This window comes from Anastrepha ludens, chromosome 6 (genome assembly GCF_028408465.1).
Source record: "Anastrepha ludens isolate Willacy chromosome 6, idAnaLude1.1, whole genome shotgun sequence".
Classification (NCBI taxonomy): Eukaryota; Metazoa; Arthropoda; class Insecta; order Diptera; family Tephritidae; genus Anastrepha; species Anastrepha ludens.
The window spans coordinates 33,690,970-33,714,427 of NC_071502.1; the positions used below are offsets into that span (position 1 = coordinate 33,690,970).

Sequence of the window (23,458 nt, forward strand, 5' to 3'; positions counted from 1 at the left end):
CTTGAATACAGCGCTATAGCGCGGAGATGGTTAAGGCATCTCGGTCATTTGCAGCCGGTCAAATCGGTCATACGCTCAGTCCAACCCAGCACTATCTTAAGTTTAATAAGGGAACTGGGTCTGGCTGAGGCACTGTGATGTCTAGAGGGCACAAAAACCCATGAGGTCGAAGTGCAAATCTCCAATAAATCTTAATCTAATCTATAGCCAGACAAATTTTATCCTAAGACTCTATCAACCTAAAGTTTAATAAACGTAATAAACGTTGAAGTCTGAACTTGCTTCAAGTACAACTATCGTAATATACCCACATGAATCTTTACCTTGACATAACCAAAAATCATTAGTACTGGCATTTTTAAATTTAAATTTAAACAGGAAACATAATTAACTTACAACAGCTGTTTCAACTGATTATCGAATTCAAATCAAATTTAAAATAAAATGATTTCGAAATTTTCGAGCTCACTTGGGCCACGAAAACGCGTCAGAATGAGTTTCGTTTTGCTTTTCAAAACGAATCAGAATGCAGAATAGGTCTGCATATCTCGTAAGATTACAGAGCATAATTTTGCTTCATTTCAAAATGTACTAATAGGACTATGAATAAGTTCGTGCGGTTTTTTTTCGAAATTTGAAACTTTATTGACGTAAAATGGTTACAAATTCAATATTCAAAATATTGTCCATCGCTTACTACTACTTTTTCCCATCTTTCTGGCAATTCACGGATTCCCTTTGTGAAAAATTCGGTCGGTTTTGCCGCAATCCACGAATCGATCCATTTTTTGACTTCATCGTAATTACGGAAGTGCTGGTCAGCCAGGCCATGTTGCATCGATCGGAAGAGATAGTAATCGGATGGCGCAAGGTCTGGACTATACAGCGGGTGGGGTAGGACATCCCATTTGAGCGTTTCTAAGTATGTTTTGACCACTTGTGCAACATGTGGCCGAGCATTGCCATGTTGCAAAATAACTTTGTCGTGTCTATCGGCGTATTGCGGCCGTTTTTCTCGCAGTGCTCGGCTCAAACGCATCAATTGTCGTCGGTAGACATCCCCCGTAATCGTTTCATTCGGTTTCAGTAGCTCATAATACACAACACCCAGCTGGTCCCACCAGATACACAGCATGACCTTCAGGCCATGAATATTCTGCGCCGACGTCGATGTTGAAGCATGGCCAGGGTATCCATACGTTGCCCGACGTTTTGGATTGTCGTAATGGACCCACTTTTCATCGCCAGTCACAATTCGATGCAAAAAACCCTTTCTTTTGTGCCGTTGAAGCAGTTGTTCGCATGCCATAAAACGGCGTTCAACGTCTCTTGGCTTCAATTCATACGGCACCCAATGGCCTACCTTTCGGATCATTCCCATGGCTTTTAAACGTTTGGAAATGGTTGATTGATCAACTCCCAAAGTTTTTGCAACCTCTTCTTGCGTTTGAGCCGGATCTTGATCGAGCAATTCCTCCAATTCGGTATCCATGAACTTTGGCGGCGCACCCTCGCGTTCTTCGTCTTCCAAGCCAAAATCACCACTTTTAAAGCGTGCAAACCACTTCTGGCACGTTCGCTCAGATAGAGCATGCTCACCATAAACTTCCACCAAGATACGATGACTTTCGGCTGCTTTTTTCTTCATATTAAAATAATGAAGAAGAATTCCCCGCAAAAACACATTATTTGGCACGAAATTCGACATTTTCAAGTGTGGTAAAAATATTGTTGTTTACGCTTCAAATAAAAAACTTATACTGACGTTTGTGCCTTACGACAGTAGCTCTCCAATGAATGTTTGGAAATGTGGATCGATGGAATAATAATCAAGTTACGCCATCTGTTGTAAAACCGCACGAACTTATAAATAGACCTATTACAATACGGCAAGAAAAGAGGCACTGAGTGTTAAACAAAATTAAAGTGTTTGTCATACTTTTCTTTTTATTTTCAACATCAGTTAAGGCATCAAATTATATTTTTTGAAGCTTACCAACACGCACTTACTCATTTCTCTCACGCTTTAACAATCAAGCGGAATTATAAATAAATAAATCACAATGGTGAACGAATCAATATTAACTGAAATCTTTTCGTCAGAATCCTGGAGTTATTTCAATGAGTTCGAATTTACGACTAGAGATCTACGACTGCGATGAATTGTTACTTTTCTTGATTAAGAGAGTTGATGAACTCCTCTAATTTCTCTTGTATATGCCGGACTTTAACTTGAAATAGAAAAATAGAAAAGTTTAGCGTAATAAACATTTATAAATGCGATGTCAATTCAAAGAACGTACTTAATTCCTCTGCGAGTGTGACACGCTTTCCAGTTAATAACTGCGACTTTTTCTCTTCATCATCACTAAACTCGTCTAAGACTTCTTTAATTTCTTTGTCTAAACGACGCGCCTCGCGGTTGATGACTTGCTGTCTTAATGCATTCGAAGTAACTTTAATCACTTGTTGAATGCGCCAGAAAAGCACAACATCGCTACAACTTATCTGAAAAAAAAACAAGAACAACGAATGAAATTGTATTTTACGTATTTATTTGCATGAAATATAAGAACCAAGGCAAACCAGCAGCAAAGGCTATCGGCCTGAAAGTTATACATCTCTGTAATTCTTACCTCACATTCTGCACCCTGCTGACTGTATAGATAGTAAGCCTTACGACAGTCGTTTGCACGATGAAGTGCCTGTTTGAGGAAGTGTCTGTAAGTTTAAGAGAATCGCAAAATAGTTTGAAAAAATATTGTTAAGAAAATTTAATTCACTTATTCTATATAACAAAATGCTTTTCTTGTACGAATTATACCTCCTGTAAATGGGAAACCACGTTTGCCGAATATAATCGGTATCGACTTCAACGCCATCACGCTGCAAGTTTTTCCGAACTGTTGTTAATTCGTCATAGGACAAAGTGGGTAAGTGTTTCTATAGTTTAAAATCAAAAAAATGGCAGGTATAAAAATTCCATGTATGTCATAAAATGTCATGGAAACTAACATCGTCATTTCTCAGTACTTTGTCCAGCTCAGTTTTAACATAACGACGTTTAGATTGATCTTCTGTTAGCGATTTCCAGTGCGTCATGCGCGTAAATTGCCCCGGACCCAGCATTTCATTCAAGGTCTCTTCAGTCTGTGCAAGTTTAGCCTTTACAGAAGTTTCTAGGAATTTTACAGCTTGGTCCCACTCAGTTTTATCATGAACGAACCTATCTTCCAATGTGTTAAGCTGTATAACTCGCAGCATATCGATGGCCTTATCTTCCCATGAGTGTCGACGGGTGGCTTCGTCTACCACTGTTCCTTTGAGGTTATCAAATATGTCATCATGGTCCGGTGACTTTTTCGCCTTTTCCATCAAATTTATAAATTCATTTTTAAGAGCCTCCCAGCCTATGATAACATAAAACTATTACAAGACACGCACTTTTGAATTGTGTATACAACGTACCTGCTTCCACCGATTTGGCAGGCAAAGCTTGCTCTGCCCATTGCCGCAGCTTTATATCCACCATCGTATTGAAGGAGTCTGTAAAAAATGTATCGTCAATATAATAAAATGAAACATATGAAGAACAAAAAATGTATGAATATTTCAATATCTTCAAGCATATTTCAACACTTAATGCAGTTAATCACTTTGTAAAATGTACAAAATAGTTAAGTATGCAAGTGAGGTGTATTTCTGTATGTTATTTACTAGTATGCAGAACGATCCAAACTTATACGCGCCCGTTTGAATGCCTATTTAATAACAATAATTAATTACTCTTTCTTCTAATATAGATAACTTGTTAAAATGCATAGCACAATGGAAAAGAGAGTGGCGAGCTCGGCTACAATAATTTCTACTTTATATTTACATAATATTACTTTGAGAACCTGACTGTGCGGCCGGCAGGTAAATATTCTCAAAAACGTAGTTAGATAGCTTGTCCCACAGCTTTTCCGTCAGGGCCTCTTCCCATTTTTTAGCTGATATTTGTGAAAGCGTGATTACTTCATCCAAGATTTCGCCCTTAGCCTTGTCGAACAATTCATCTCTTCCCGATTCTCGAAGTCTGCATGTATTAATTTGATATTTAAATTAGCAATTTTCAACAAATAAATAAGATTTCGTTTACCGAGGGAAATTATTTTTCCATTCAGTTTCCAAATTAAATCTGGTAGCTTTAAATGCATCGGCTTGTTGTTCTATTGTCTCGCGCACCATTTTCCAAAATCGATCGGATACAGCCAAACTTAGATTTCGGCTAGTCACTTGATGCGGCATTATTACACCTCGCCGGCTAAAAAAATATCCATAAAAATTTGTGAGAAACTGTGTTAAAAGTAATTACTTACTGGAAAAGTTTCGAGTTTTTAAAAAAGTCTTCTTCATATTGCCGGATGGCTTCAATGCTGTCATCTTTGCGACCGCGCCCAGTCACAACAGCGTAGTAGCCTAGTGCTTTCATAGGGAATAATTTGCCCGAAAGAATCTTTCGAATCTATTTAAGAATGTTCCCGTAATATAATTATAAGGTGTTGCAGCCATCACAGTAAATTACTTACCCTGTCAGGATCAGCAAGCTCTTCCGCCAAATCCACTTTGGTTAGCACAAAAATGGTGCGTCGTCCTAGTGGATCACACTGCATCACGAGATCTGTCACATTACTTCGTTCGGCATCTACTGAACCGTCTTGAATGCATAGAATAATTGCATTCGGATTGCTCATGTAATGTTTGGTCATTTGATGTATTGAATCCTTTGTATCAGCCGCCATGTCAACAGTCATTGTCTATGCAAAAACAAACATCAGAAATAGAAGTATATTTTTAATTGTTGTTGATTTGTTTTTAGCAATTTTTATTTATAACATACCGAAATTATTCCAGGCAAATCTACCAAAACCATTCTTTGCAAACCAGGACCTTTAACTGTCATCGAAATTACTTCATTGCTGACGGTTTTCCCACCACGGACAGAAGCACGCATTCGTAATTCAACTTCTCGCCGTAGCTCTGATAGGTCAGATTCCTTATTCAATTCATATTCACGATCAGAGTCACGAAATTGGGCTACGTGATATGGCCCTTCTGCGAGTGTTACTTTTACTGGTGCGCGCGTCATCATTTCTCCGCTGCCTCGCGGAAATATGCGTGCTTTCGCAATGGATTCCAATACAGATGTTTTGCCACTACTTTGATCGCCAACAACAACAACGCGTGGCAAATGATCCGCCATTGAGTAACTTGTGTCGTAGCCTGAAAGTTCATCAAGCACCTCTGAATACATATCTATAAGCGACTTTTTGATTTTTTTAGCTGTTGTTTTTTTATTGGCTTTGAGTATTAAATACTGTTGCCTCAATTCTCGATTTTCCCGCTCCATTTTTTCCAATTCTTTCTGGTATTTAATTTGCACGTTCATAATCTCAGTTTGCAGTGATTCTACTTGGGTTTGCAAATTTTCTGAAACAAATGTTTGTCTAAGTAATGATTTAAGATCAAGATAATGATAATAGATGTGAAAGTTGCGCACTCACCATACTTTTTACGGCTTTCGTCTTTCGATAGACCCAAGGCCGATACAGTTGATTTGGATTTAATATCATCTTTAGCTAATTAAGAGAAATAATGTGAAAAGAAATTACTTAACTTTGAAAAAATATGTGTCTTTATATAGTTGTGATGCTTTTGAAATTCTCTCACTTTAATATATAATTTTTGAAAATGGACCTACATTCAGTGATACTAGCATTGCTGCCTTGATAATCCGCGGCTTCTATTGCATCATCCAGACGATTATCGAACCACACTTTCCATTCTGATATCTTCTCTTCCCCGAGTTCCTTTAGTTTAGGATCTAAATACGAAGACAAACCCACATAAATTACTTATGAAAATCATTACTTTTAGTAATGCACATCAGGTTCAATAGAATGTGGAAATTAGTTAGTTATGCCCAATCGAATATGTAAAATATTTAAATAACGGCTAATGGAATATTTTATTACCCTCCCAAGCCCTTAAAGTGAGAGAATATCTAAGCCGCACTTCTTTGCACTTCTTACCTATTTGAACAACATCCTTCATTACACTGCCAACTTCTATCAACTTTTTTGAAAAATTACTCCACCTATCACCTTGCGGTAAGACATCTTCCAACCACTTCATATCTGGCAGACCATCTTTCCATTCTTCATATTTCTATAATAAATAAAAATAAAAATATTTAAGTATATAAAGTGTAATAATTTTTGTTCATTTATACTAACTTTACTCAGCGACACCCCTCCACCGATAGCTCCACCAAGTACAATGTATCGAAGTTTTAAAGCCCCTCGTAAAATGCGGGCCACTAACATGCCGTACTTGCGCGACGGCGGGACATACCAACCATATCTACCGTACTGTTGAGGGCTAAGAAAGTCAACAGGAGCACGTTGTTGACCTTGTGCTTGTCGACCATATTCGTCGTACGGCGGTCGACGTACAGCTTTGTTACATAGCGTGGAATGATTGGAGCATATGACTTTTGTGCAGAGGTATGTGGCACGTTGGGCGGTTTCCCTGAGGGCATAGTAAGAATTATAAAAAATTAATACACGATGACGACATTCACACTAAATATCAGATGCCTGTTTCATAATCTCCCCTATACGCTTTTCTTACCGATGTGACTTCCTTAAATATACTCGTAACATATTTGCTAGTAGTATCTTTGAGCCGATCCTTATACGCGTGAAATACGCGCTACGGACAACAAATTAGTTGGAAAAATAATTATTTTCGCAGACCGTGAAAATATAACTTTTATTTTTCACTCGATTGTGTTGCTCTAAATTTGACATATAGCTATTTATGTTACCAGACTATTTATTGTAGCTGTGTTCGTTAAGTGCATAAAAGTGAAGAACAGTACATTGCAGATCAACCCTGATATTTGTCAAAGAACATTAGTACAAAATCTCGAAAAAAGGTACCACTTTGAGCACACCGGCTAATTTATAACGAGGAAATAATTTAAAAAAGGCTCGAAATGATTTGTGGTGTAGTGCGTTGATTGACTTTGAGTTGAATAATAGTGAAATTATTAAGGAATGCAGAACTTATATTAAAACATTGTTTGTATACGAAGAATTTTGTTGATTAGTGGAGACCGCAGTGGACACGCCGAAATCAGCTATCTCAAATGGTAATATACGTATATACATATGTGTGCACTACTTATTTAAGAGCAACTGTAAAAAGAGAATGGGCACAGGTACAAAACTCAAGATAGTGTTTGCAGAGTTATATGAACTATAGAAAATATAGTTTGTTTACTTCAATATTGCCTACTACAGTGTCCTTTCGTTACCGGAACGACCCGGATTTACTATATATACGGGCAACGACTGTCACTTCAGCAGCACTCCCCGTACAATTATGGGAATGTTATTGCTGCTACAACAAGAACAGTGTTTTTTCATAAACTTAGCATGTCAGCTACCATTATAATGAATCGTATCTAAAAAAAACACTAAATATAAACTACTTATTCTTCAATATCAATTCGTTATTTTTTATAACCTGGAAAACTGGTGAACTGACAACCATCTATATACATTTATAATATATATATATTGTCCGAGGTTCTCCTCCTATTTGTTGTGTGCCCCCAAAAAGGGTGTAGGCGCCAGTTATATATATAATATATTATATAAACTATAAGTGACTGGCTTCAAACGACGTAAGTAAAATTTTAGAGAAATGAACGGTAATAAACTCGCCCAAACTTTGTACACGTATTGCTCACAGCCTTTTTTAAATTCGATTTAAATATTATCGTGATCGGAAACCATCCTCACTTTTTATGTGTTAAGACTAAATTTCCGTCCGTCCCTCTGATGTTACAAGACATAACTCCCATTGTCAATGAGTTCGTTTCATTCAAAAATTAACTGATAGTTCAAATTAAGCTATACTAGAATGTGCGCGAGTATATGAAGTTCGGTCCGGATGGAATTTAGTACTCTTCTACTTATTGAACATGTTTAAGTACTTTATTATATAATATTATATATTCATACATGTGTGACTGTTAGCATCCCATGTACTTTATTATTGTAACAACGTTACACTTTCCCTAAAAAATTTTGAAAGATACTTGAAGTTATATCCCTCGATGGGTCTTAAATCCGCGTAGTTCAGGTAACGAAGAATCGGATAATTTTTGTAGTAAGGATTGTTGTGGCGTGCTCCGGTTTTTAGCTTATCTTAAACGAAAAAGCAAATCTGGATGGTGGAATCTCGTCTTTGAAAAAATTTTTTATATAATATTTTCCTTATTTAGTGTCTATTGCACTCTGAAATGTAAAGGTTGGAGGAATAAGATAGATAAGTTCTTGCTCAGGTAGGATAAGTTAGTATCAATTGTTCAAAGCTTGGCTGTGTTAACATTAAACATTTCCCATACATTTTTGAGGAAAGTTGGTGGAATGCCGATTTGTTAACCGGGCCCAAACTGTTATTTGAATGTCCAATCTAGTTCAGAGTATTTCAGAGTGGTCCTAAACGCCGTTCAATCAATTTATTTAGTGAGGTTCTTTTGCCAAAAAGGTAAAATGAAATATTTTTTTATTTTTATGAGTTTATCTTTAAATACTTACAGATGTCCTAAACATTTGAATATTTTTTTTAGTTTTTCAGTACGAGTTCAACTGTAGTCATTGTACAGAATTACAGGTTAAAACACTCTTCTTCTTCATATTTGTTTTGACAGGTACTCTAGGTGTGTAATAGAGTGAGTGATTGGCCTTTCTGCGTCAGCGTATGCGCGGGGCTGCTATGCCAAATAAGAGTTTTTATGCTAACATTAAGAACATTAAAATATCCCTAAAAAATAATACAAAATAAAATCTTTAAATTTTACAAGAAAAAATATTTTTAATATATTTCTTAGCTATAATAATGCTTTTTATTGAGAAATTTTGTTTTGGAATCAGGTGATCTCAGCTGTGAGCATTTTTTAACGACCAGTTGGGAGGTTCTACTTGTGTATCTGTACAATGACTGTGGTATATATCATATTTAAGCTTACTTTAAACTTACTTTACCGGCTACTTAAACTTATACTGAAGAACTCACTCTTAAGCATTAACGCAATCTCCTGAGAATCGAAAAGCAAAGCTATTCCTAAACTCATGTAATTTATAAGTACAAAATGAGACAAGTTATTGTAGTACGTTTAGAACGTGCTTAATGCATGTGACTTTGTTGCGATTTATTTATAATTACTAAGAATATTGCATTGAATATTAGATTATAATTTAAGGTTTGAATTAATTTAATTAAAATATCTATTTATATTTTTCATGAATTCTGCCTCTGTGTGAGTAGTTGTTCTGTTGACACATATGGTATTAAGAAAAATTTACTACGGGAAAGTATTTGCCTAGCTTACGAATCTTCTTCATCGTAACAAAACATTTTGAGCCAGTAATTTGCATTGCTTTTGTTAGACTTTTTTCTTCTAGAATTAGGTCAATATCTTCTATTGAATTCAATTCACAAATGCTTCCACGTTTTATATGAATTGAGTTGTCTGCTGCGAAAATGCAATTGTTTTTCAATTTGTCTGATTCAATAGAAACGGCTTCCTCGTCATATTCTTCCTTAGTTTCTGCAACCGTAAATGAATTAAGATTAAATAACGAATTCCTTAGATCGATTTGCAGATCAGATGTAAGACACTTTTGACGAAATTCATATTCTTGTGCCTCGGTTATGCGATCCAGCGACTGGCTCTCTCGAACACGACGGCGCCCTGTACCGCACATTAGCGATTCTGATTTTAAACTATTACCGATGCGAGTATTTTTCTCCTTGTCATCTTTTTGCTGTTTCTTGTGCCGTTCAGTATGCGAATTGCAATTTTTCCGCGTGTCATCGGTTTTATGTTGCTAAAATTTAAACTTAGTATTATATTTATGCTACTTTGGTAAGAATGAAATACAAATTATATGATCCCTTATAATTTTTTCCACAAAATGCCATTTAAATATGCTAATTTACCTCTTTACTGTGTTTTTGGTTTTCTTTTTTGCCGCTCCCGTTAGAGTTACTGCCGGCAACTAAATGCCCCGGTGGTATTTGGGATCCAGATGGAGGACAAGACTGATCTTGCGAATCACTTGAGTCATCGTGAGAATCTCGCCGATGCATGCGAAATCTTGTTGGAGTGTCACCAACAAATTTATTCATTTTTTTCTTGCTGCGCGCCTTAGTATCATCGTCTGATGCCTCGGAGCTACTGCATGATGGTGTTCGAATTTTGCTTAGTTTACTACGTCTATGAGTCAGTACCGGGTTTTTGTTACTCATTGGCAAGGGATTTAATTTCCCTATTTCGAGGTCTTTCATTCCCCTCACTGCGTCATCCACTGTTACTAATTTACCGGTGCTATGATTTACTGCGCCTTTTGTCACATTTGTATCACAGACGGCATGATTTTCGATTTGGTTAAGCTTATGGACTAAAGTAGCATCAACCGATGCAGTCATTTTTTCACGATCATCTATTTGCGTTATAGTGTTTGATTTTGTTCGCTCTTGAACAACACAATTCAAACGACCATCTGATATTGATTCACGCCGTGTAACAGCTATACGTAACTCATTGGTATCATTTGTGTTCTCATAACCCGACTCGTCTTCGTCCTCTTCTCGAACAATACTACACTTTCTGCTACGTTTATCCTATATTAAATATTTACATAAAAATATAGTTTTTTAGCTTTCAATTAAAAAAAACCATAAACATTGAACTAACCGTTTTAGATTCGGTTGCAGGTCGGGTTACCATATTTATGGGCAATATGATTTTATTCGAATCTGTAGATTTTATCTTGATATCTGGTATCTGCCCGCGCTTTATATCTGATAGGTTAGACCTGAAAAATCGGATAATCAATATTTCGTGAAAATTTTACAGGTATGCTTTTTTATGTAATACTTCGTCGTAACCACATCTGGTAAGAGAATAGGTGCGTGTTTTTTGGGATATTGTTCTTCGCGTCGCTTCCGAAGTTTTAGCTCTGCCAAAAGGAAATATGTCGCCGTGATGTGATTGTACTTGTTTTTATCTAACGCCCTGTATTGAATTGTAGATAGTTTAATGTTAAAATAACTGGACAGATCCCCTCGTACTTACTGCAAAATCTCTTCTTTTGAGGCGATATTTCCATTAATCATTTTCTGTACAATGAAGGCATGATCTTCATCACTGAGCTGCTGTCGGCTTATCAATGGAAAACTATCAGTTGCATCAAACTCAGAGATTTCATTTATCCAGGGGTGCGCCGCGATCTGTTCCAACGTAGCTCGATTTTTTGGGTCACGCACTAGCATTGAGCTAATTAACTGTTTGCAGTTCTGAGATATTTGTGGGGGTACCGTATATTTGCAGTCCATAATCATGGTTAGCGTCTCTGAATCATTAGCTTTTTCAAAAGGTGGTTGACCACAAACTAGCATATATAGAATTACGCCCAATGACCATATATCTGTTAAAAAACACAAACAATTTAGGTCATATGAATAAAAGTCTTTGACACTATCAATTTTCTTTTTAGTACTCACCAACTGCTGGTGCATCATAAGAATCGCCTAAAAGTATTTCTGGCGCAGAATAAGCCAAACTACCGCAAAAAGTTTCCAGCTTCTGACCCGGGGAAAACTTGTTGCTAAATCCAAAGTCAGTCAACTTAACTACACCAATTTTTTCAAAAAACACTACGTTTTCTGGTTTCAGGTCTCTGCAAAGAGAGTATAAACTATTTTAGAAGGTAAAACGAGAAACAAATGCATTTAATCAATGCAAAGATTCATAAACTTGTATTCAGTGCAACAACTTGTAACTTCATTTTGGTCGATCATAGACTCATATGTATGCACGGTGTGATGCCTTCAGATTTAGATCAAATAGAATTGCTCACCTGTGAACAACATGCAGTTGATGACAATAGGTGATAGCCCTTAATATTTGTTTAAAGTATTTTCGAGCAAATTCTTCGCTCAGGCCTCCTTCATGTTTCATTATGTAATCATATAGATCGCCACCATCACCTAATTCTAACACCAAGTAGAGTTTTGTTGGTGTGTCAATGACCTCATATAGTCGTACTACATTTGGATGCTGCACCAGTTTCATGCACCTATAAAAAGATACAAATGGATGAATATCTTATGATTTCTATAATTACAAATTAATATTTAAGATTTATTACCGCACTTCTTGAAATAAATGAGCTTTAGAAACGTCATCCAACTTTGTCTTGTCCACTACTTTAACAGCTACTTTAGCACCTGTAAATACATGTCGAGCCAATTTTACTACAGCAAAGTGCCCAGAACCTAATGTTTCTTCCAAATCATACAATCCAGCTATTTTCCCATCGTAGGAACTACCGCCACCAATGCTCATGGATTGAATTGATGTTGTTGATGCTCCAAACGCCATACTTTCGTCAAAATGCATCCGCAAATTAACTCAACAATCTTTATCGCAGCTGGCGTGTTATTTAGGCACAATAGACGTAGCAAAACGGGCGAAGGCACACAGCCAGCACGAAATGCTTACCTCATTTGGATTAAATGCAAAAACTAGACATGTTACAAAGGTCCTGTTTTTATCTTACGATTCTGATCCTTATCCAATTAATTAACCAATATATCGCGAGAACTGTAGTTTATTAGAGTTTTTTTAACTCATGCGATAGCGGATCAACGGCAATAAAGCAAACAAATTCGAGGATGCGCAACTGTAACTTATGTATACGTCTGTGGTGGCCCAGTAAAAAACTGGACTTTCTGACGGAATTAAACACTTATCGTTGTTTTCCCCATATAAACTCATAGAGCCAATTCACACTTCAGTGAATGTTATTTATTAATAACGAAATGTTTCCTGAATTCTTCACTGGATCTAATATCTGTATGCGATGGGCTCTGGCTGTGCCAAATGCATTTGCTATGGAAGATGCCAGACCGGATAAATAAAGCAAAGTCTACACTTTGTAGATTTTCCAAACTAGCAACCTGCTATGAGTTAAAACTCAGTTAGTATAGACATAACTTGACTAAACTTAAGAAAATATAAATGATTACATAACACTTCAATGTTTTGTTTTTGTATCTTCTGTCATATCTGTTCTATAATGCCACAACGAATAAAATTATTAAAAAAAATGTACATTTATTTATTAATAAGAGTTATAAAATCGAAGATATAGCAAACCTGATTCTCTTACCGCTATCACATATACGAAGTTGTCAAATCAGATTGCAATAATTAATCTACCCGTTTACACAGTATTACCTAAAATTAATCAAATTAGTAGCCAAATTTGTATACATTTTCTGCTCGGAGATTCATGTTGCTTAGTTGACATTGAGTATTGATAAATAATATGAAGAAAGGTAAAGATTTGGTTAGGCCCAGTTTTTCGTTCCTAGTTTAGCTTAAGCTTAGTTTGCTTGGAAAAAATAGTTATTTGTGCTTTGGGGAACTGGTCGTTAATACTACTACTACGTTTCCACGATAGTCGGTTCTACGTTACCGAAACAACCCGGATTTATATCCGGCCAAGGATTATCTCTCCAGCAGCATTCCCCGTATGTAAGTATGGTGAATGTTTATGCTGCTACAACAACAACAACAACTACAATTAAACGCCAGTTGTAAAAAATGCCAGAAATCAGAATAAAGTGACTACTAAGATTGCAAAATATTTGTCCTTTGTCGTTTAAACCAAGTTTCACCTCAGCACGCAACTGTTCAGTACATTTTGAATGTAATTTAATCTCAGGTTTAATGTTCAGCTGTTTTCTGTCTTGTTGTTGTAAAACATTCTTCATTCATTCATAAAACATTCTCCAAAAATTGTTGGGGAATGCTGCAGAATTAATAATTCTTGGCCAGATTTAAATTTGGGTCGTTCTGTTAATGTTTGACTGACTGTCGACGGAACGCTGTTTGCTCTCTCGTCGGCTGTGCAAAAAAGTCAATTCATCGTCTTTTGCATTCGGTCTGTTTAATTCTACTAATTCTATAAAAAAGTTCACTTCACTTTTTGAAAATGATTGCTTTTGTCGGATATTTTGTCATGTTTTATAACGTTTCGCTTTGTATGCAAATTTTTCCAACAATAGCATAGAAAATATAACTAAATATCGAAAAAGCAGTGTTGCTGCACAAGCACTTTACATATAAGGCATATTCCAATTGATAGAAAAGTACTCTAGAATGTAAATTTTTGACACCTATGAGGTGAATTTGTTTGCTAGCCAAGAGGAAGATTGAAAAACGTTGTATTACACATGAATATGTAACCCATAAATGAATTTTTGTGGACCTGTTATGACCAGTCATGTTACTCTTTAGTATTTTAGAATAAACGCCTGGTTATATGTACAAAATATCCTAAAAAGACAATCACATATATATGTTTGATAGGAACAATGATTCGCAGGCGCTTAAGCTAAACCAATTGCAGCTCGTAAATTTACGTGGCTTTTACAAAGTATCAAATAGGTTAGATGAATACCCATAATATATATTTAACGTGTGATAAAGAATGGCCTTAAATGTGAAGACTTAGAGACTCTGGAAGCAATGACGATTAATTATAAAATGTGGCATCATTGTTCTGATTGGACATTCACTTGCATGCAGGAAGATTTCCGAAAATCACCAGGAATTTCGCCTTGGGTTTCATGTATCGTTCGGAAATTGGCAAGTTGTTATTCTAAACTATGGCACACAAAAGGAGCAGGATGTGCCCTCATATTGGCAGTCATCACGTGTTGGAGATAAAAAAGCTTGAAAAGGTAAAAAAGAAGTGAGCTCTTTTCGCAGTATCATTCTTTCTTTTAACGGTCCCAAAATATTTGGTACTTGGAGCAGGTGAAGACGTGTGCGGACTGCGATTATTCTGGTCCTAATCTATGGATATGTCTGCAAAAAAACTGTTTACGCGTAGGATGCTCCGAGCAAGCTAATGACCATAGCACAGAGCATTTTCAGCTTAATAACTGCCACTGTCTCCATATGAACATGTCATCTCAGAGGCTTTGGTGCTACTTATGTGAACGTGAAATCTTCATTGATGTCAAACCAACATTGATAGAAGATCCCTTCATAAAAGCAATTAGGTCGGCGGTTGCTTTGCCCAGGGATGAGAATGATAACAGTGATGGAAACGTTGAGGAGGGAGAAGATAATCAAGAGATGTCAAATATTTCTACGGGGTTGGTTGGGTTACAAAATATCGCTAACACTTGTTACATGAATGCAGCTTTACAAGCGCTAAGTAATGTCCAGCCTATGACACATTACTTCCTCAATTGCAATGACTTAGTGGATCATATTGTCGAACAAAGCTCAATTCGCAATAAAGTTGGTTTGGCTAAAAGTTACCAGCGTTTAATGAATGACATATGGTGCATGGATGGTGTTGGTAAAGGTATGTATCGAAGCGAATTGTTAGTCCTTAGTATTTGTAATTTTTTAAAATATAATTCAAGATTACATTGCGCCTCGGGGAATATTATATGGAATTCGAAGTGTTCACCCAATGTTTCGCGGCTTTCAGCAACATGATACACAAGAATTCTTGCGCTGTTTTATGGATCAATTGCATGAGGAGTTGAAGGAAAATAGCCCTACATTGCCGATAATAACGAGTGCTGAGGTAGCATTAGCTGAGATGCATACTTCGGAAGAGCCGCTTGACACCGACTCTGTGTCTCAGTCTAGTTCAGTGTCGGACTCTGAGTATGAGACATGTGATAGCAGTCTTTCACAACATTCGAATCAACTCAAGGGACAGTTACACTCAGGTAGCACAGAGCGCAGTAGAAGACCGCGGAAAACACATACAAGCGCATCCCAGCCACAAGCAGTTGTGCATTCAATTATAAGTGATATATTTGATGGGAAATTGCTTTCCTCGGTACAATGTCTCACATGCGATCGGATTTCCACACGAGAAGAAACTTTTCAAGATCTTTCGCTACCCATTCCAAATCGAGACTATTTAAATATGCTTCATCAAACCCACAGCTTAAGTGCTCAAAGTCTTAATTCAATAGACACTTTGGCACCCAATAATACAGATGGTTGGTTTTCCTGGTTTTGGAAGCTTTTTCGTTCTTGGCTATGGGGACCTTCCGTAACGTTATATGATTGTATGTCGAGCTTCTTCAGTGCAGACGAGCTCAAAGGTGACAATATGTATAGGTATGTGTCGATGCTAATGCCCCATTTTTGTGTTAATTAATAATATACATTTTTAATAGTTGTGAGAAGTGCAATAAACTAAGAACTGGAATTAAATATTCACAAATTTTGGAATTACCCGAAGTGTTATGCATCCATTTGAAGCGGTTCCGCCACGATCTGTCATATAGCTCAAAAATATCCTCGCCAGTTCATTTCCCGCTTGAAGGTTTCGATATGAAACCATATTTGCATAAAGATTGCAAATCGACAGTCACATCTTACAACTTGGTTTCTGTGATTTGCCACCATGGTACGGTTGGTGGTGGTCACTACACCTGCTTTGCCCGGAATCCCGTTACAGATCGTTGGTATCGATATGATGATCAGCACGTCACAGAAGTACCACCAAGCGCTGTGCAGAACTGTCAAGCGTATGTTATCTTTTACAGAAAGCACCATCCTCAAATGGAATTAATACGAGCGAAGGCAAGTGAAATTTCTGCACTGAATCCTGTACATACCGCAGAAATACGATTTTTCGTAGCACGTGAATGGTTAACTAGATTTAGTACATTTGCGGAACCCGGACCAATCAATAACTGGACAATACTGTGTTCTCACGGTGGCCTTTTGCAGTCAAAGATGGCTCTGCTGGATCAGATCGCTGTACCAATATCCCAGCCGTTATGGGATTTTCTATATTGCACATTTGGGGGTGGTCCTGCCATAAATATGTTGTTTGAATGTGAAATCTGCAAAAGGCAAGCTGAAGCTTTAAAAAGACGCCAGATCTACGAACTATGCATATTCACAAAATTCACTAGCATGGATGTAGAACTTGATTGTGGCGCAATATATGCTATATCAATGCCGTGGCTGCGAAAATGGCAGCAATTTGCCCGTGGCGCTACCCATAAGGAACCTGGTCCTATTTCTAATGCCAATATCGCCCTCATCACAGATGCCGCTCAGTCATCACCTTTGCGACAAGTACGCCCAGGATCGGATTATGCACAGGTGAATGCCCCTCTATGGAGATTTTTCTATGGCATTTACGGAGGTGGGCCAGAAATTATGCTTCGGGGGTCGGTTACGGAAGAGGTTTGTAGAAAGTATGCGATGAAAAAAGACCGATTTAATTAATTCATTTCTATTTTTGTTTAGATCGAAATAATTGACCAGGACGAACAATACGATGGTGACCAGCTGGTGGACAAATTAGATCTTTCGGATACAGAGAGCAATATTGGAAATACTAATTGTTTTGACTTGAACGAATCTTTGACAGAATCTATGCACGAAAATTGTATTTCGGATAATAGAAGCTCAGAGAATAATACACCTTCGCCTACAATACGAGTTCCTTATGGAAATCACAAGGAAAGCAGGCATGCAAAACATTTTTCGGGAAATGGGAAAAAACTACGGCCCCCATTACTTAGAAATAGTCTTCGGAAAAAAACAGTCAGAGGACGAAATGCAATCAAAAGTGCTTTTGGGCCTACGGGTAAGAAATTACTATTTAAATCACCTCTTTTGCTTAAAATTCCTTATTCTAAATAGGTAACTACAATTTTCGGAAAAGCTTCGACTGTATAGAAAATGTTCCTGAGGAGAAGGTGCACACACATTCCACACACACATTAGATACCGAATCTGACGTACAACAAAGTGCATTTAGTGTAAATCAAAAGCAATCATTCCCAATCGATAAAAAGTCTAGAAAATCTAACTCGAAACAAAACTATGCCGAAAGCGTAGCATCATATTCTGAAGAAATAGTGGCTGTTCATGCGGGGCATGCAAAAAATAGATCAAAAAGCAAAGACTTAGTCACCCTTCAGAAATTTGTTCAATTGCCAGAATCCAGCGAGTCCACCGAAACTGATATTTAAGATAATCCGACTTTCGACTTTCGAAGTAGTCGTTGCAATTTTAGTTGATTTATTTCTGTTGGGCTATCTGTGCATGTATTTTTATATTCGTAAGTGTTTTATATTTATGTAAATTTGTCACTGTATGTAGATATGTACTTCAATAAAGAATGTGTCGATTAGGTAGAGGCTATTGTATGCAATGATTCAATATTTGTATATTATTTTATTAATGTAAAATGAGGGGGAAATACATATATTAATTGTTGTTATTCTTGTCAATTCCTTGCATGTAGGAGTTAAAGCAACTACAATAAGAAAACCAAAAAAAAAACACACACTTATAAGTATTGCAAATTTTGTGTTATTTTACCTTTTTGATAGTTATCTATTTGAGAGGAAATGCTGATAGGTTATCGGAAATTTAGTGCCTGACTAATTCTACTGAAAAACGACGTGAACAGTACCGAGGTCAGGACTGTTTGTCAAACTGAAAATTGGTTACGCTGCAAACAAAAATGAAGTAAATATAATACTAAGTCGAAAAGATTTTTTCACTTATTTTTAAAAAAATCCATATGTACAGATGGCGCAATATTAATCACCCTATCACCCTTGAAGACGGTACAACGACGAGTTAGACACACTTATCACGGGTGCAAATGTAATCAGGTACATCAAAGCGCAAAGGATTCGATGGTACGGTCACGTTCTGCGAATGAGCAACGAGAGAGCTATAAAAAGATCTTAAGATCTTCGAAACAAAGTCAGGCCGAGAAAACGACGGAGAGCTGACATTGAAGGCGACCTTGCAGCTATGGGCATATCTGATATCAAACGAAAAGCTGATGACCGATTGACGTGTAGGCGAATTGTAACGGGAGCAATGATGCGACATACATGTGTGTGCGCTTACTTATATATGCACATATGTACATATGTACTTTGAAAGCACCGCAAGATGGCGTTTAATGTCAATTTAATTATAATTGTTAATTTACCTATAAGAAAATGACATGCAGTAACTTTTCTTATTACATCTAATAATTTGCTTTGTAGCGTCATTTTGCCATTTTTTAAATAAAAACAGTTATCAAAAATAAATTTTTTGCATATACAAAACTTCCAAACATGTACTTTATATGATATCGCATGAAAAAAAATAAATAAAAAAAAATAGTTGGGACTAAGTTCGTAGCGTTTTTACAGCAGCCTTTTATTTGATGTCTTTATAGATTCCAATTTCTTCAAAAAATATTGTAGTGCATATAGCGTGTGATAGTTGTGTGATACAGTCGTTCATGCTATTAGACCTAGTTGCTTCCCATTTAAAAAGCAAAATACATCCGATTTTCTTATTTCGCAAATGTCAAATTTTCAGGCCAATCAGAGTAAAATTGAGGGAGTTACAGTTCTGTTTCCGAGGAGATTTGACAGTTTTGTTGTTTGACAACCAATTTTCACGATTTTTGCATATTTAGAAAGGCTGACGCTTCTGTGATTACGTGTCGAAATTTCAAGCCAATCAGAGCAAAATTGAGGGAGGCATTAAATTACTTTCTAAAAAATTTTACCGCTTTAAAATTAAAATTTTTTTGTAAGTCCATTTCTTTATTACGATCTGTGTTTTAAACATTAAGCAATATTTTTACTCAACTTACTTAATTCATTTAACAGAATATATGTATATACATATTTATAATGCATTCATGGAATACACAGGGTGGTGCAACCATATACTACTCGTAATTTTATAATAAGTAATAATTTAGACTAATTTATTATGATATGAGGCTTTTGTAGACTTTCTCTTGGGTCTGGTGAAGGTTCTGGGACTGGCAATTATTTCTGTGACAAGAGTGTTGAAGTGCGATTGGAGTCATGTATTGTGTGATAGGTATATTTTCTTATTTCTTCTATTATTGTGGGTACTTTAAGATCACGATGAATTTGTGCATTTGTAATATAATAAGGGGCGTTCGAGATCACCCTGAAGGGTTTATTTGAAGTATTGCAATGTTGGAATTAGCTGCAGTGCCACAAAGTTGATCGCTATATGTCCATAACGGAGTAAAGTTACTTTCGAGAAAACAAATGAGAATTTCGATGTAGTAACTAATTTAGGCTTCTGAGTTTTATTCCTATAGGTTTTAAATGAAAATTTGGTATCAATATGCATGTCGAGATATTTTGTGACCTTAGTTTGGGGATGACTATATTATTGAGCTTAACGGGTGGGCAAGCTTTTCGACTTAGCGTTAAAGTGACTTGAAAAGATTCTGTCTCGTTTGGCTTAATGCGCCACTCTTTCAACCAATGAGTTATTTCATCGAGTTCTTTTTGGAGTTTTTGGGAGACCACATGGGGTTGGGAGTCAATTGTGAGTAAGCCAGTGTCATCGGTGAAATTTCCAATATTTATTTCTTCAGAAGCTGGTAGATCGTATCTGCATAGCAAGCATAGGGTGGAGCCCATAAGAATCTCTTGGAGTACGCCACCTGCAATATCGATTTTCTGGTAGGACTTAATAAATATGTAATAGTGTATTGGTAGAGAGACTTTTATTTTATAGAGTAGAGATAAATTTGAATTAATATTATCAAACTCAAGATCGATAACTAGAAGTACCTAATGCTCATTAGTTTACTAATATACTTCCAAGTACAGTAAAATTTAAGGTTTTGCTTACGAATATCAGGTCTAAATTGCCACCACGTTAATTTGGAGAGCAATTAATTTGAACAAGATCAATCAATACCTAAAAAGGTATTTGCTGGAAGCATTTCACTAGTACTCTATAAATCACAAACGAAAATTCACCATTCCATCAGGGGGAATTTAAGTAAGGGATTTGGCTGAATTTAATAACTTAAAACTTACAAAATTATATATATTAAAATATTAAAATTAATAATATTTCACATACATAAAAAAAATTAAAAATTTGTAAATTAAATTTATTTCTAAAAAACTAGATACCTTTATAAACGAATAACATTTCATTGCTAATAATTTATTTAAAACAAGTTTGACACGTTAATTTTAATAAATTATTAACTCTTATAAAATCGAGATTAATAAATACCTACTATTGGGTAAGGGAATAAGCTTCCGCCCTCGTAAAAGAGGTGTCGCTGCTATAAATTTATGTTCACTTTAGTAATATATTGTTGATTTGAAGATGTATATGTGAGATCTCGATAGCAGTAGTGACATTCGTTTGAAGCCTAAAGATCCTTTTTTATCTGACTTCAAAAATGTCTACATTCGTCCCGAAAAAACAGCATTTGCGGGAAGTCATGCCTCATTATTACCTTTTAAAGAAAAGTGCAGCAGAAACGTGTTCTATATTGATCAATATTTACGGTAATCACTCTTCATCAAGTACAACTTGTAAAGAGTGGATTCGACCCTTCCAAAGTGGCAATTTCGACGTGAGTGATAAAGACCCCGAAGGAACACCGAAAAAATTTGATTATTGGATGAAGATGCATGTCCAACCCTTGATGATATGTCTAAATATCTAAAGAGTTGGATGTTGATAAATCAACCGTCAGTAAACGTTTGCACGCGGTGGAATGGTCCAAAAAGCAGGTAACTGGGTGCCACATCAATTGATGCAGAGGGATATCGAGAGACGTTTGATGACATGTGAGATGCTTCTTGAACGGCCGAAAAGAAAATGTTTTCTGCATCGCAACGTCACCGGCGATGAAGAATGGATATATTATAATAACCCTAAGCGTCGAAAATGTTGGAGCCTGCCAGGCCAACCAGGTCCATCGACAGCGAAAAAACAATATTCATGCAGCAAAGGTTATGTTGTTCATCTGGTGGGATCAGAATGGTGTTCTCTATTATGAACTCCTTAAACCATCTGAAACCATCACTGGCGATAGTTAACAACTGCAGCCAATGCGTTTGAATCGAGCTCTCAAAGAAAAGCGGCTGGAATGGGACGCTGGACGGGACAAACTGATTTTGCTGCATGGCAACGTCAGGCCACACGTTTCTAAATTATTCCAGAAATATTTAAAGGGACTGAATTGGGAAATCTTGCCGCTCCCGCCGTATTGCTCAGACATTGCACCTTCGGATTACCATCTGTTCCGATCAATGCAGTCAGCCCTTATTGCATCAAGTCAAAAGAACTTGAATTTTTCGTCAGAGGAATCCGTATGCTGCCTGAAATATGGAGTAAAGTTGTAGCTTCCAATGGCACATACTTCACATAATATTATCTATTATTTAATTGTTTAAATAATTTGCAACTTTGGCTAAGGAAGAACGGAAACTTATTCCCATACCCAATAATTAATTATTTAACCAACTCAGATATACCTGGTACAATTCATAAAATTTTCTTTTAAAATAAAAAATTTTCAAAACATCCCAATATTCTTTCCAAATACATACTAAAAAATTATTAACCTTATTTTTTCACTAAAAATTACTGAAACAGTATTTTATATAAATATTTTTAATAAATTAAATTAATAATAAAAATATTAATATTATAATTAACTATTAAAAATTCAACTTGCATTAATTTCCACAAAAATGTTGATAAATTACTATAAAACAACATATCAAAAATTTTTCTAGAAATTTTAATCAAAAACCGTGAAATTATAATGAGTTTTTGGAAATTTTCTAATTTTTATATAAAGTTTGAAGCGTGGATTCTATGAGGCAAAACTCGTTAAAATGCTGATTTGCTCGTTTCGATAATTTCGCGGGCTATAGTAGTTTAATTTTCCGTAGTCAAAGCTCTATTGTTTCATTTAGCACAAAGCTGTCTATTAAGTGCAAGTAGTGTAATATAGAAAAGAAACTAAACAAATTAATTCGAAACAACATATGGCATACTTTGCTAAGGCATGTATTCATTTGCATATGTACGTATGAGCAAGCTTATTCACATACATACATACACACGAAGAACACACAGTTATTAACACAATCACTGCACTCCAGAAAATTTAGAACTAGCGTAGAAATAGCTGATTAGAAGACAGTACTGGTCACGCGTTCAATCTAATATCTAGCTAGCAACCTAATACTTCATATTACTCTAATAAATAATAATAATAACAATAATAATATCTTACGGTCTACTTGAGTGCGATGGTGTTCCACCTAGTACAAATTATTATACACTGCAGAAGTTTGAATGCTTTCTGAAATGTAGGCAAATCACTTAGCGCGCGCTAATTTCGCAGTCGCAATTAGGGTGACATTCCAGACATTTTGTTCTATGCCAACGGAGAATATTTTTTAACTACTTCTATTATATTTTTCCCCTAAAAATTTGTGC

At 36.2% G+C, this 23,458-nt stretch overlaps 3 protein-coding genes across 8 annotated transcripts; 1 reads left to right on the plus strand and 2 right to left on the minus strand.

Moving 5' to 3' along the window:
* Positions 1 to 1,905: 1,905 nt before the first annotated feature.
* On the minus strand, positions 1,906 to 6,875 carry LOC128868130 (dynamin-like 120 kDa protein, mitochondrial). 4 transcript variants are annotated; one of them, XM_054109893.1, is made up of 16 exons: positions 6,676 to 6,875; positions 6,279 to 6,573; positions 6,075 to 6,210; positions 5,744 to 5,866; positions 5,547 to 5,621; positions 4,883 to 5,472; positions 4,572 to 4,799; positions 4,362 to 4,507; positions 4,142 to 4,306; positions 3,900 to 4,078; positions 3,469 to 3,546; positions 3,016 to 3,410; positions 2,825 to 2,943; positions 2,637 to 2,721; positions 2,304 to 2,508; positions 1,906 to 2,231 (listed from the first exon to the last, which is right to left on the minus strand). In XM_054109893.1, exons 1-16 carry the CDS (start codon positions 6,705 to 6,707, stop codon positions 2,167 to 2,169), a joined length of 2,916 nt encoding a protein of 971 aa, XP_053965868.1. In that variant the 5' UTR covers positions 6,708 to 6,875; the 3' UTR covers positions 1,906 to 2,166. The 4 variants fall into 4 exon arrangements, with proteins under 4 accessions (XP_053965868.1, XP_053965867.1, XP_053965870.1 ...); XM_054109892.1 differs by having other exon boundaries at positions 3,891 to 4,078; XM_054109895.1 differs by lacking the exon at positions 5,744 to 5,866.
* Positions 6,876 to 6,972: 97 nt separating this feature from the next.
* On the plus strand, positions 6,973 to 19,343 carry LOC128868129 (ubiquitin carboxyl-terminal hydrolase 20). 3 transcript variants are annotated; one of them, XR_008455065.1, is made up of 8 exons: positions 14,536 to 14,874; positions 14,951 to 15,509; positions 15,571 to 16,285; positions 16,345 to 17,368; positions 17,432 to 17,774; positions 17,831 to 18,251; positions 18,526 to 18,664; positions 18,728 to 19,343. XR_008455065.1 is itself a non-coding variant. In XM_054109890.1 (7 exons), exons 2-7 carry the CDS (start codon positions 14,800 to 14,802, stop codon positions 18,160 to 18,162), a joined length of 3,048 nt encoding a protein of 1,015 aa, XP_053965865.1. In that variant the 5' UTR covers positions 6,973 to 7,198; positions 14,720 to 14,799; the 3' UTR covers positions 18,163 to 18,352. The 3 variants fall into 3 exon arrangements, 2 of the variants coding, with proteins under 2 accessions (XP_053965865.1, XP_053965864.1); XM_054109890.1 differs by lacking the exons at positions 18,526 to 18,664; positions 18,728 to 19,343 and adding an exon at positions 6,973 to 7,198 and having other exon boundaries at positions 14,720 to 14,874; positions 17,831 to 18,352; XM_054109889.1 differs by lacking the exons at positions 18,526 to 18,664; positions 18,728 to 19,343 and having other exon boundaries at positions 14,537 to 14,874; positions 17,831 to 18,352.
* LOC128868131 (SNF-related serine/threonine-protein kinase) lies at positions 9,258 to 13,030 on the minus strand. The gene is made up of 8 exons (XM_054109896.1): positions 12,273 to 13,030; positions 11,982 to 12,200; positions 11,626 to 11,801; positions 11,198 to 11,549; positions 11,000 to 11,137; positions 10,817 to 10,937; positions 10,060 to 10,743; positions 9,258 to 9,947 (listed from the first exon to the last, which is right to left on the minus strand). Exons 1-8 carry the CDS (start codon positions 12,521 to 12,523, stop codon positions 9,408 to 9,410), a joined length of 2,481 nt encoding a protein of 826 aa, XP_053965871.1. The 5' UTR covers positions 12,524 to 13,030; the 3' UTR covers positions 9,258 to 9,407.
* Positions 19,344 to 23,458: the final 4,115 nt, after the last annotated feature.